The sequence below is a fragment of the Papio anubis genome, chromosome 17 (assembly GCF_008728515.1).
Source record: "Papio anubis isolate 15944 chromosome 17, Panubis1.0, whole genome shotgun sequence".
In the NCBI taxonomy this organism is placed as follows: Eukaryota; Metazoa; Chordata; class Mammalia; order Primates; family Cercopithecidae; genus Papio; species Papio anubis.
This window is the reverse complement of record NC_044992.1, coordinates 32,666,548-32,678,972: the sequence shown is the minus strand read 5'-3', so window position 1 is coordinate 32,678,972 and position 12,425 is coordinate 32,666,548. Positions and strand designations below refer to the sequence as shown.

At 45.6% G+C, this 12,425-nt stretch overlaps 2 protein-coding genes across 19 annotated transcripts in view; one reads left to right on the top strand and one right to left on the bottom strand.

Annotated features, from left to right (window-relative positions):
* TUBD1 (tubulin delta 1) overlaps nt 1-3,577 on the bottom strand; it is a 32,013-nt gene extending 28,436 nt beyond the window's left edge. For 4 of the 11 annotated variants that reach the window (XM_031657495.1, XM_031657500.1, XM_031657497.1 and 1 more), the window contains exons 1-2: nt 3,348-3,577; nt 1,420-1,630 (exon numbers count right to left, since the gene is read on the bottom strand). In XM_031657495.1, the coding sequence (XP_031513355.1) occupies nt 1,420-1,630; nt 3,348-3,356 (220 nt within the window). In that variant the 5' untranslated portion in view covers nt 3,357-3,577. Of the gene's footprint in view, nt 1-1,419; nt 1,631-3,291 lie in introns of all 11 variants that reach the window. The other 7 variants (XM_031657499.1, XM_031657505.1, XM_031657502.1 and 4 more) reach the window with 4 other exon arrangements.
* A 61-nt stretch (nt 3,578-3,638) lies between these two features.
* Nucleotides 3,639-12,425, top strand: part of RPS6KB1 (ribosomal protein S6 kinase B1) — a 59,969-nt gene continuing 51,182 nt past the window's right edge. For 6 of the 8 annotated variants that reach the window (XR_004179405.1, XM_021929111.2, XM_021929113.2 and 3 more), the window contains exon 1: nt 3,644-3,917. Coding sequence is in view for 5 of the 8 variants with exons in the window: in XM_021929111.2 (XP_021784803.1) it covers nt 3,777-3,917 (141 nt within the window). In the remaining 3 variants the exon portion in view is untranslated. Of the gene's footprint in view, nt 3,918-4,385; nt 4,515-12,425 lie in introns of all 8 variants that reach the window. The other 2 variants (XM_021929112.2, XM_031657494.1) reach the window with 2 other exon arrangements.

Genomic DNA, 12,425 nt, shown 5'->3' with positions numbered 1-12,425 from the left:
CGGATCACCCGAGGTCAGGAGTTCAAGACCAGATTGGCCAACATGGTGAAACCCTGTCTCTACTAAAAATACAAAAAATTAGTTGGGTGTGGTGGCGCATGCCTGTAGTCCCAGCTACTCAGGAGGCTGAGGCAGGAGAATTGCTTCAACCTGGTAGTCAGAGGTTGCAGTGAGTCGAGATCATACCACTGCACTCCAGTCTGGGTGACAGAGCTAGACTCTGTCTTAAAAAAAAAAATAAAAGAAAGAAAGAAAGAAAAAAGAAAGAGAGCCTGTAATCTGAGCACTTTGGGAGGCCAAGGCAGGCGGATCACTTGAGATCAGGCGTTCGAGACCAGCCTGGCCAACGTGGCAAAACCCTGTCTCTACTAAAAATACAAAAATTAGCCAGACATGGTGGTGGGCACCTGTAATTCCAGCTACTTGGGAGGCTGTGGCAGGGGAATTGCTTGAACACGGGAGACGGAGGTTACAGTGAACCAAGATCACGCCACTGCACTCCAGCCTGGGTGACAGAGTGAGACTCTCTCAAACAAAAAAAAAAAAAAAAAAAAAAAGAGAGAGAAAAGAAAGAGCCAGGCATGGTGGCATGCACCTGTAGTCCCAGCTACTCAGGAGACTGAGACCTGTGAATAGTCACTGTACTCCAACCTGGGTAACATAGCAAGAACCTGTCTCTACAAGAAAAAGAAAAAAAGAAAAGAAAAACAGTAGTTGGATCTGGTGATTCGGAGGTCACTGGAAACCTTTTTTAGAGCAGCTTCAATGGTGCTATGAGGCAGAAGCAGGATCATAGGTGATTAAGCAGGGTCCTCTTTTGAGAATCTTAGAAGAAAGGCAAAGAGATAACAAGGGAGACGAAAGCTATAGTCAAGAGATGAGTTTTGTTTGGTTGGTTTTAAATTGGTGAGATCTGAGCATGTGGAAGGGAAAATGCCACTGGAAAAGCAAAGATTATTAACATAGAAATGAAAAGCAAAAACAAAGTCATTCCCTAGTGAGATGGGAAGGAATGGGGTTTGAAAACCATGTGTAGGCCGGGCGCGGTGGCTCAAGCCTGTAATCCCAGCACTTTGGGAGGCCGAGACGGGCGGATCACGAGGTCAGGAGATCGAGACCATCCTGGCTAACACGGTGAAACCCCGTCTCTATTAAGAAATACAAAAAACTAGCCGGGCGAGGTGGCGGGCGCCTGTAGTCCCAGCTACTCGGGAGGCTGAGGCAGGAGAATGGCGTGAACCCGGGAGGCGGAGCTTGCAGTGAGCTGAGATCCCGCCACTGCACTCCGGCCTGGGCGACAGAGCGAGACTCCGTCTCAAAAAAAAAAAAAAAAAAAAAAAAAGAAAACCATGTGGAAGGCCTGGCTTTGAAGGGGTTGGTTCTATCAGAGAAAAGGAGAGGACTGTGGGCCACACCTACCTCCATTCTCCTCCTCACTGAAGAATCTCTCTTTGCAAGATGCTTGATATGCCTCATTCTCTCTCTTACAGCAGAGTCCCTGGGAACTGTGTGAGTCACTAAGCAAAGCATCAAAAACTTCAAAACCAATCTGATTGCCACACTGACCAAGTTGCACTGTTACAATTGACATGCTGAGCCACAAACTAGGTGTATTACCTCTAAAAACAACCTGTAATCGAAAAAAATAGGCTTTGAGAACTACTACATTACTAATAAGAACAAATAAAATGCCATATGTGTTAATTATATATCAATAAAAAGTCTTTTTTTTTTCCCCCTGAGATGGAGTCTTGCTTTGTCGCCCAGGCTAGAGTGCAGTGGCACACTCTCGGTTCACTGCAACCTCCGCCTCCCAGGTTCAAGCGATTCTCCTGCCTCAGCCTCCTGAGTAGCTGGGATTACAGGCACGTGCTCCCATGCCTGGCTAATTTTTGCATTCTTAGTAGAGACGGGGTTTCACCATGTTGGCCAGGTTGGTCTTGAACTCTTGACCTCGTGATCTGCCCACCGCGGCCTCCCAAAGTGCTGGGATTACAGGCGTGAGCCACCGCACCCGGCCCAAAAAGTCATTTTAAAATGCCACATACATATATAATGTTGGAGATGGAACAGCTGCATTGTCTAAGGAGCCAGTCATTCAAGGAAGTTATCTTACTCTCTATATGGTTTTGGGATTTGTGATTTACTGTACATGAATCCATTCATACACAGCTCAATAGTTTCCAAAATCTGATTTATACTCACTTTTTTCCTAAACACACATTTCAAACAAAACATTCTCCTCAGTTGAGGTGTGATCAAAGAAAAAAAGAGGCTGGGTGCCGTGGCTCACACCTGCAATGCCAGCATTTTGGGAGGCTGAGTTGGGAGGATCACGTTAGCCTGGCTGTTCTAGACCTGGTCAACATGGCAAAACCCTGTTTGTACAAAAAATACAAACATTAGCTGGGCGTGGTGGTGTGCGCCTGCAGTCCAAGCTACTCAGGAGGCTGAGGTGGGAGGATCACCTGAGCCTGGGAGGTCAAGGCTGCAGTGAGCCAAGATGTTGCCACTGCACTCCAGCCTGGGTGACAGAGTGACATCCTCCTGTCTCAAACAAACAAAAAAAAGATTAAAAAATAAAAATAAAAACAAGACAAAACAAATGTCGATTGAAGAAATTAGTAGTACCACCCTTCACACCACAAGAACATGTAGAACGCAGAAGTGAGCTCAATATTGCACATTCAATTAACATTAATTTTCTCTCTTCTAAATATGACTTAGGCTTTCTCCACTAGTCTAGCCTGGTAACTTTAGTAAAACCTGTAAGAAAGATTTTGTGTTTAGCTCAGGTAGGACAGCAAGAAAGATGGAGCTTGGAGAAAGAAAACCATATGAAATATTAACCGGGCGCAATGGCTCATGCCCGTAATCTCAGTACTTTGGGAGGCCGAGGGGGGAGGATCACTTGAGCCCAGGGATTCCAGATCAGCCTGGGCAACAGAGCGAGACCCTGTCTCCTTTTAAAAAAGAAAGAAAGCAAAAGAAATATTAGAGCAGGTCCTCATTATTTTTACCTAGGAAAATTGATAATTTTTGATAAAGACTTCACATCAGGTCTATGCAACACTGGAAATGAGCCGTGGGTTGTGAAGACAGACTCTGTGCTTAAAATGTCAAACGGCAAAGTAGGTATTTTATTATCCTCATTTTACAGATAAGGAAACTGAGGCTCTGAAAGGTTACTGACTTTTCCAAGGCCACGCCACAGAACTAGTAAACAGCAAAGCCAAAAGGTCTCCCGTTCCCCACGGGCCCCAGGAGTTCCCCACACGTAACACGACTCACCGCCAGATGCGGACAAGCACTTCTGTCCCGTTCAAACTTCGGACCAACCTACTCACCATGAGCATGCTCACTTTCAACACGAAACACCTGAGAACGAATGCGCATGTTCCATAAACGGAGAGTTTTTGTTGTGTATATATTTTTTCCTATTCAGAAAGATTAATTACGCATGTTCAATTTCAATTTACGAACTTCAGATATGGTACGCATGCTCAATGTCCACCGAAAGCTTTAGCTGACAATGCGCGTGCTCTAGTCTCCACGCGCGGCTTCGGCTGGTGTTTTGCGCATGTTTCTGCCAGCACCTGGATCCTGGCGATAGTTCTGCGCATGTCTACTGCCCACACTTTGGCTTCACGGAACCCTGTACGCATGCTCCTGCGCTGAACTTTAGGAGCCAGTCTAGGGCCTAGGCGCAGACGCACTGAGCCTAAGCAGCCGGTGATGGCGGCAGCGGCGGTGGTGGCTGCGGCGGGTCCGGGCCCATGAGGCGACGAAGGAGGCGGGACGGCTTTTACCCAGCGCCGGACTTCCGAGACAGGGAAGCTGAGGACATGGCAGGAGTGTTTGACATAGACCTGGACCAGCCAGAGGACGCGGGCTCAGAGGATGAGCTGGAGGAGGGGGTGAGGCCCGGGTCCCCGGGGGCCCGAGGTGACAGGGCCGGGGCGGCGGCGCGGGCGCAGGAAGCGCGGTGTGTCCTAGAGCGTGGAGACTCGGGGGGCTCCTGAGGAGCTGAGGGTCGCGCGGCCCGAGACAGGGGAGCGGGCGGGGCGGACATGGCCCTAGGTGTGAGGCCTCTGCGGGGCTCGCAGGTGCAGGTCGCACCCTTAGCCCCAGGTCAGCGCAGCCCCGAACAGTCTGAAGGGGGAAAGAGAACGGACGCGTGGTCGATTCCTCGAGCTGCTGGACTTGAGTGTGGCGGGGCGCGGGTGGCGTGAGCGTGTGATGGGGAGACGGGGGCTGCGCTTGCTGGGTGTCCCGTAAGTGCAGGTGAAGTGTGGAGGGTTTCCCTTCGAGTCTAGAATTTCAAGTATTAAATTTTCAGACCTCCCACAACCACCTCTCTTCTCGGCCTGTCGCTTCTCTCCTAGGAAGCGCTCAGCTGTTAGAAGTGACAGCTGAAAACTTCTGTCGGGAGTAGCACTGCCGCTGCTGTTACAGCCACCAGGAGTTTTATTTCGGGAGCAAGGGGGCTCTGCTGCATCTTCCAATCTTCCAGGGTTTGTTTGTTTGCTTTTTTTTTTTAAACCCCCTTCCGTGTGACTTTTTAAAACAAGCATTTATGAGGACACACGGCACTTGTAACCTTTCCCCAAGTTGAAGATGTCTATATTTTTTTCAGAATAATTAATGTAATTTTGGGGTGAAAAAAAAAGTGTTGACAGCCTTGATTTAGCTTGCCAGAAATAAGTTGCCTGAACAGAGACTTGTGAATGGTGGTATGAGGGCTTTCCTTGCTGTAATTTAGGGTACTAAATTTAGAATTGTATTTCCTAATGCATAGCTTGCTTTTACCTTGGCTGGCTTAGTGGTTTGTTAATCTTTATGGAATATCTTTTATTTTTCCCTAGATACATTTATCAAAAAATGACAAATTGCACTTTAAGTTCAAAAATGTTGTCATACTAAACCACTGATCCTGGACCAAATGATCATCAGTTGATAACCTCTTGGTAGTTTTGCATCTAAATTCCAATGTCTAGTTGAATACATGGGTTAATGACTGATGTTAGATGTTTGCTCTAATTACATAGGGGCTTCCTTTCCCTTGCCTCACCCTCGGTTTTTTCCTCCGACACCTGCCCTACTGTTGACAAAAGATTGAGATGGTATATATAAAGAACTTTGAACACTTTAAGAAACTAAGTGGCCTAAAATAATACTGTTCTTTATGTTTGTTTGTTTGTTTTGTTTTGTTTTGTTTTGAGACTAGGTCTCACTCTATTGCCCAGGCTGGAATGCAATGGTGCGATCTCAGCTCACTGCAATCCCAGCCTCCTCAGTTCAAGCGATTGTCATGCCTCAGCCTCCCGAGTAGCTGGGATTACAGGCATGCGCCACCACGCCTGGCTAATTTTTGTATTTTTAGTAGAGATGGGGTTTCACCGTATTGGCCAGGCTGGTCTTGAACTCCTGACCCCAAATGATCCACCAGCCTTGGCCTCCCAAAATGCTGGGATTACACCTATAAAGGTATAAATCACCGTACCTGGCCAATACTGTTCTTTTCATAATCAAATGAGACTAAATCAAAATCACATGGTTTAGAAAGTGGATATTGAGGTGTGTGCTTTTTCTTTTCTTTCTTTCTTTTTTTTTTTTGAGACAGTCTTGCTCTGTCACCCAGGCTGGAGTGCAGTGGCGTGATCTCGGCTCACTGCAACCTCTGTCTCCCGGGTTCAAGCAATTCTCTTGCCTCAGCCTCCTGAGTAGCTGGGACTACAGGTGCATGCCACCACACCTGGCTGATTTTTTGTATTTTTAGTAGAGATGGGGTTTCACTGTTAGCCAGGATGGTCTCCATCTCTTGACCTTGTGATCCGCCCACCTTGGCCTCCCAAAGTGCTGGGATTATAGGCGTGAGCCACTGCGCCTGGCTTTTTTTTGAGACAGGGTCTCCCTCTGTCTCCCAGGCTAGAGTGCAGTGCCGCGATCTTTGCTCGCTGCAGCCTCTGCCTCCCGGGTTCAAGCGATTCTCCTGTCTCAGCCTCCTGAGCAGCTGGGATTACAGGGGCATGCCACATCACCCGGCTAATTTTTTGTATTTTAGTAGAGACGGGATTTCACCATGTGGCCCAGGCTGGTCTTGAACTTCTGACCTCAGGTGATCACTTGCCTCGGTCTCCCAAAGTGCTGGGATTATAGGTGTGAGCCACCCAACCAGGCTTTTTATTTTATTTTATTTTAATTTTTTCTGAGACAGTCTCACTGTGTAGTCCAAGCTGGAGTGCAGTGGCCCAATCTCCGCTCACTGCAGCCTCAGCCTCCTGGGCTCAAGCGATTCTCGTGCCTCAGCCTTCTGAGTAGCTGGGACTACAGGCGCGCACCACCACGCCTGGCTAATTGTTTGTATTTTAGTAGAGATGGGGTTTCACCATGTTGCCCAGGGTGGTCCCGAACTCCTGAGCTCCAGTGATCCACCCGTCTTGGACTCCCAAAGTGCTGGGATTACAGGCGTGAGCCACTGTGCCCGGCCGGTGTGTGCTTTTTTAATGATGTTTTCATACGGAATTCCAGTTAGCCTCTTAATCGAACATAATGGTACACTAAATACAATGGGAAACAAATATGAGATTACTTTCATTATGTATACCATATACCATACTCTTATCAGTTATGTTGGTTCCCTAAGACCGTGGCTTTGGAGCAGGGCACGGGAGAAAACTGGATAGGAAGGTGCTTTGTATCTTCATTAGTTGAACTGATAGAATTTCCAGAATGGGTTTATTCTCTTTTTTTTTTTTTTTTTTTTTGAGACGAAGTCTTCTTGTTCTGTTCGCCCAGGCTGGAGTGCAATGGTGCAATCTCGGCTCACTGCAGCCTCCACTTCCCAGATTCAAGCGATTCTCCTGCCTCAGCCTCCCGAGTAGCTGGGATTACAGGTGCCCGCCACCAGGCCCGGCTAATTTTTGTATTTTTAGTAGAGACGGGGTTTCTCCATTTTGGTCAGGCTGGTCCGGAACTTCCAGCCTCAGGTGATCTGCCCACCTCAGCCTCCAAAAATGCTGGGATTACAGGTGTGAGCCACTACGCCCGGCCAGGTTTATTCTTTTTTGAAAGTACAATACTGCATTAAAATTCCTGTATGAACTGGGACTTTTTCTTTTCACTTTCTTGTTGTGTTTCAAGAGCAGTAGGTGTTCCAGGGCTTTTGTCCTGCTGGGTACAAGCAAGTAGGATTTTGAGAGGGTATGAGGAGGAGGTCAGAAAAATTGGTGGAAATAGGAAAGAGAAAAAAATATAGACCCGACCTTGGGGAGAGAAAGTTTGGGGAAAGAGCAAAGGCAATTTAAGAGGATTTTGAGGAAGAGACTTCTGTAAAATATGTCTTAGCAACACTTTTTGGAGTTGAAAATGTTTCTTTTTAGTGTGTGATTCTAAGAGGTGCCTCAAGATGGATAATGGAAGATTTGGAGTAGAATTGGGTTGGCAATCCAAGGAGATTCAGTGACATCCAGATTACCCTGAAATTAAAAAAAAAAAAAAAAAAAAAAATCTGGAAAATGAGAGAAGTTTAGATTCTTAGAAAATCTTCTTTTTTTTTTTTTTTTTTTTGAGATGGAGTCTTGCTCTGTCGCCCAGGCTGGAGTGCAGTGGCTGGATCTCAGCTCACTGCAAGCTCCGCCTCCCGGGTCTACGCCATTCTCCTGCCTCAGCCTCCCGAGTAGCTGGGACTACAGGCGCCCGCCACCTCGCCCAGCTAGTTTTTTGTATTTTTTTAGTAGAGATGGGGTTTCACCGTGTTAGCCAGGCTGGTCTCGATCTCCTGACCTCGTGATCCACCCGTCTCGGCCTCCCAAAGTGCTGGGATTACAGGCTTGAGCCACCGTGCCCGGCCTAGAAAATCTTCTAACAGTTCTATTTGTGAATTTATAGCCTTTATTTATTACACAAAGTTTTTAACCATTGGTGCATATCAGAGTAGTCTTCTTCATTTTATAGTAAGGAAGCTGAGGCATGGGCCAGATGATAGCCAAAGATCGCACAGTGGTAGTGTCTTCTGACTCAATTCAGCAAGCTTCATTGCACCGGTTCTTCACTGCATTTACTAGTCATGTTTATAAAGTTCCTCTTTGTGGTATGTCAAAAGTGAATTCAGATTCCTTTGGCCATACTCACTCTGTGATCTGGAGTAAATTCCTTAATCTCAGACATTTTCTGTAACATGAGGGTTACATGAAATAAGTACATAAAGTACAGTACTCTCAAAATATCCTGGTGTATTAAGCCATTAGCTAGTTCACAGAAATACAGCTTGTCTTGTTATTGCTAAGGAACCAATCATTCAGATTTACCCTCATATGCCTAGAGACTTAATAATTGCAGTTAAACTAGAGGTGCTGTAGTTTTACAACTGTAGTATCATAGTGTGTATTTTTTTTTTTAAATAATTGATCCCATTTAGAGAGATGTGCCTTTCAAGGTACATTACAGAGTGACTATGCATTAGTAAATATAGGTATTTACATAGTTTATTTAATTCATCAGAGATTAAAAGATGAGGAGACTAAACTGATACATTTATGGACAAAGTTGAATATCTGCTACCTAACTTAAAAAAGATCCTGTTTAAGGCTGGGCTCAGTGGCTCATGCCTGTAATCCCAGCACTTTGGGAGGCTGAGGCAGGTGGATCACAAGGTCAGGAGCTGGAGACCAGCCTCCCCAATATGGTGAAACTCAGTCTCTACTAAAAATACAAAAATTAGCTGGTCATGGTGATGCACACCTCTAGTCGCAGCTACTCAGGAGGCTGAGACAGGAGAATCTCTTGAACCCGGGAGGTGGAGGTTGCAGTGAGCCGAGATCACACCACTGCACTCCAGCCTGGGTGACAGAGTGAGACTCCATCTCAGAAAAAAAAAAAAAGATTCTGTTTAAATATCTCAGAGGAATATAATCAAAGCCTATTGGTAAGAGGGGAGTTTTTGGGGGAAGGGTGTCTTTTTTGTTTGTTTTTTTGTTTCACTGTTGATGATATCATTTGGGGCAGTGAATTGAAACTAAGGAGAAGTTTTCCTTCAGAGAATTTAATTAGATTGCAAAAATATTGGAATCTTCTCTGCTGTCTGTAGCATTAGCAATTTAAAAAATTCTCACTTTGTACTGTAATTCAGAATTTGAAATAATCTCATATTTGAAGTAATCAAATATGAGATTACTTTCATTATGTATACCATATACCATACTCTTATCAGTTACGTTGGTTCTCTGTGACAGTGGCTTTGGAGCAGGGCATGGGAGAAAACTGGATAGGAAGGTGCTTTGTATCTTCATTAGTTGAACTGATAGAATTTCCAGAATGGGTTTATTCTCTTTTTTTTTTTTTTTTTTTGAGACGGAGTCTTCTTGTTCTATTCGCCCAGGCTAGAGTGCAATGGCACAATCTCGGCTCACTGCAGCCTCCACTTCCCGAATTCAAGCGATTCTCCTGCCTCAGCCTCCCAAGTAGCTGGGATTACAGGTGCCCGCCATGATACCCAGCTAATTTTTTGTATTTTTTTGGTAGAGACAGGGTTTCACCATGTTGGCCAGGCTGGTCTCGAACTCCTGGCCTCAGGTGATACACCCGCCTTGGCCTCCCAAAGTGCTGGGATTGTAGGTGTGAGCCACTGTGCCTGGCCACAGCAACTATTTTTTAAATAACCCAAGAGTTTAGGCAAAGTTCTACCCTTTCTTCCATTTCCTCTAAGTTACTGAATCTTGTCAATCCTAATGAACACAGCAAAGACATTGGATAGGCCCATAAAGCTTAAGGCAGCAGAAAAAAATTAGGAGTAAAGAGTTTCCTGGCCATTTGGGAGGCCGAGGCAGGTAGATCACCTGAGGTCAGGAGTTTGAGACCAGCCTGGCCAACATGGTGAAAACCCCGTCTCTATTAAAAATAAAAAAAATCAGCCAGGCCTGGTGTCAGGCACCTGTAATCCCAGCTACTTGGGAGGCTGAGGCAGGAGAATCGCTTGAACCCAGGAGGCGGAGATTGCAGTGAGCCAAGATCGCGCCATTGCACTCCAGCCTGGGGGACAAGAGCGAGACTTCATCTCAAGAAAAAAAAAAAAAGGAGTAAAGAGTTTCCTGTGAAAGAGAGTTGTCAGTATGTATTACGTAATGTTAGCTGACACTTCTTGTGTGAGATTTCTAAAGGTAATACTGAGTAGCAGAAAAGATTTGTGCCTCAAGTGCTTCTCTCCTAGACGGTAATGGTAAAAGTTACTAGCACAATATGCAGGTGCCAGCATTACAGGTCTGGCCAGCTCAGGAAATGAAACATAGCTACAGGGCATGTCTTGTGAGGTGGCTTCAAAATCATGGTTCAGTCTTAACTACTCTGTAGTCTTTAATTTAGAATTAAATAAAACTAACATTAAAGAAAAAACAATTATGTCATACCAGTTTTATCACATCAGAAAGAAGTTAGTCTTTTGTCATAAAAGTGAAGCCATCCTAGGTGATTATATAGGGCAACAAAGACAAAAAAACCTTTAACCATGACCACCCCCATATCCCACACACAAAAGAAACTGTATTCGGTTAAAATGGTGAGAATTGGTTTTATTCCTCTTGATACTGCCCCATCTCTTTGCCTGTGTATAATCATGAAATGTACATTGCTGGTATTACATGTTATTGTGATTTGTTCACACCGTGAGTGAGTTATGACTAAAAGTTTGTGTTTTGGGGGCATTTGAACATTTATTCTATAAGAATACTATCAATTTTTGGCTGGGTATGATGGCTCATGCCTGTAGTCCCAGAACTTTGGGAAGCTAAGGTGGAAGGATCATTTGAGGCCAAGAGTTTGAGACCAAGCTGGCCAACAAAACAAGACCCCATCTGTACAAAAAATTAAAAAAATAAATAGTGGGCATAGTAGCACACACCTGGCCCTAGTGACTCCAAAGGCTGAGAAGAGATGATCACTTGAGCCCAGGAGTTTGAGGATGCAATGAGCTGTGATCCTACCATAGCACTCCAGCCTGGGTGACAGAAATCTAGTTGCTAAACACACACACACACACACACACACACACACACACATCTGTTTTTGTTGTGTATGTTGGCTGTGTACTGGTAGTTTTGAAGAAAGATTATTCACTTTAATATCTTAATTACTCTAAAATTTGGACACGGTTGCTTAAAGACTTGTAATTTTTTAGAGTCTATTTTCTTTTCTTGAGATGGAGTCTCACTTTTGTCACCCAGCCTGGAGTGCGGTGGCACGAACTCAGCTCACTGCAGCCTCCGCCTCCTGGATTCAAGCGATTCTCCTGCCTCAGCTTCCCAAGTAGCTGGGATTACGGGTGCCCACCACCAGGCCCAGCTAATCTTTGTATTTTTAGTAGAGACGGGGTTTCTCCATGTTGGCCAGGCTGATCTCGAACTCCCGACCTCAGGTGATCCGCCCGCCTCAGCCCCAAAGTGTTGGGATTACAGGCGTGAGCCATGCGCCTGGCCTAGATTCTATTTTCAATTAGTTGGTATCCTTTCGTGTAAACTGAGAGTTCATAATCAGGTTAGATTCATTTTAAAGCTATATATTGTAACGTCAGTAACTGAAATTCTGCTGCCAAGTTTTTTGTTCTTTGTTTCTACAATTCAGTGACTTTGAGTATATTTACAGAGTTTTGCAACCCTCACCACGATTAGGTTTTAGAAATTTTTACCACTCGGCCGGGCACAGTGGCTCAGGCCTGTAATCCCAGCACTTTGGGAGGCCAAGGCAGATGGATCACCTGAGGTTGGGAGTTCGAGACCAGCCTGGCCAACAGGGTGAAATCCCGTCTCTACTAATAATACAAAAATACCCAGACGTGGTGGTGCATGCCTGTAATCCTAGCTACTTGGGAGACTTAGGCAGGAGAATCGTTTGAACCCAGGAGGCGGAGGTTCCCGTGAGCCAAGATTGCGCCACTGCACTCCAGCCTGGGCGAGAGAGTCAGACCCTGTCTTTTTTTTTTTTTTTTTTTTTTTTTTTTTGAGACAGAGTCTCACTCTGTCACCCAGGCTGGAGTGCAGTGGCACTATCTCAGCTCATTGCAAGCTCCACCTCCTGGGTTCACGCATTCTCCTGCCTCATAGCTGGGACTACAGGCGCCTGCTACGGCGCCTGACTAATTTTTTTCTATTTTTAGTAGAGATGAGGTTTCACCGTGTTAGGCAGGATGGTCTCAATCTTCTCGTGATCCGCCCACCTCGGCCTCCCAAAGTGCTGGGATTATGGGCGTGAGCCACCACGCCCGGCTGAGACCCCATCTTTTAAAAAAAAAAACATTTTACCACCCTCTAAAGAAATTTTGGGGCCAGGCGTGGTGGCTCACGCCTGTAATCCCAGCACTTTGGGAGGCCAAGGCAGATGGATCCCATGAGCCTAGGAATTTGAAATCAGCCTGGGCAACATAACAAGACTCTGTC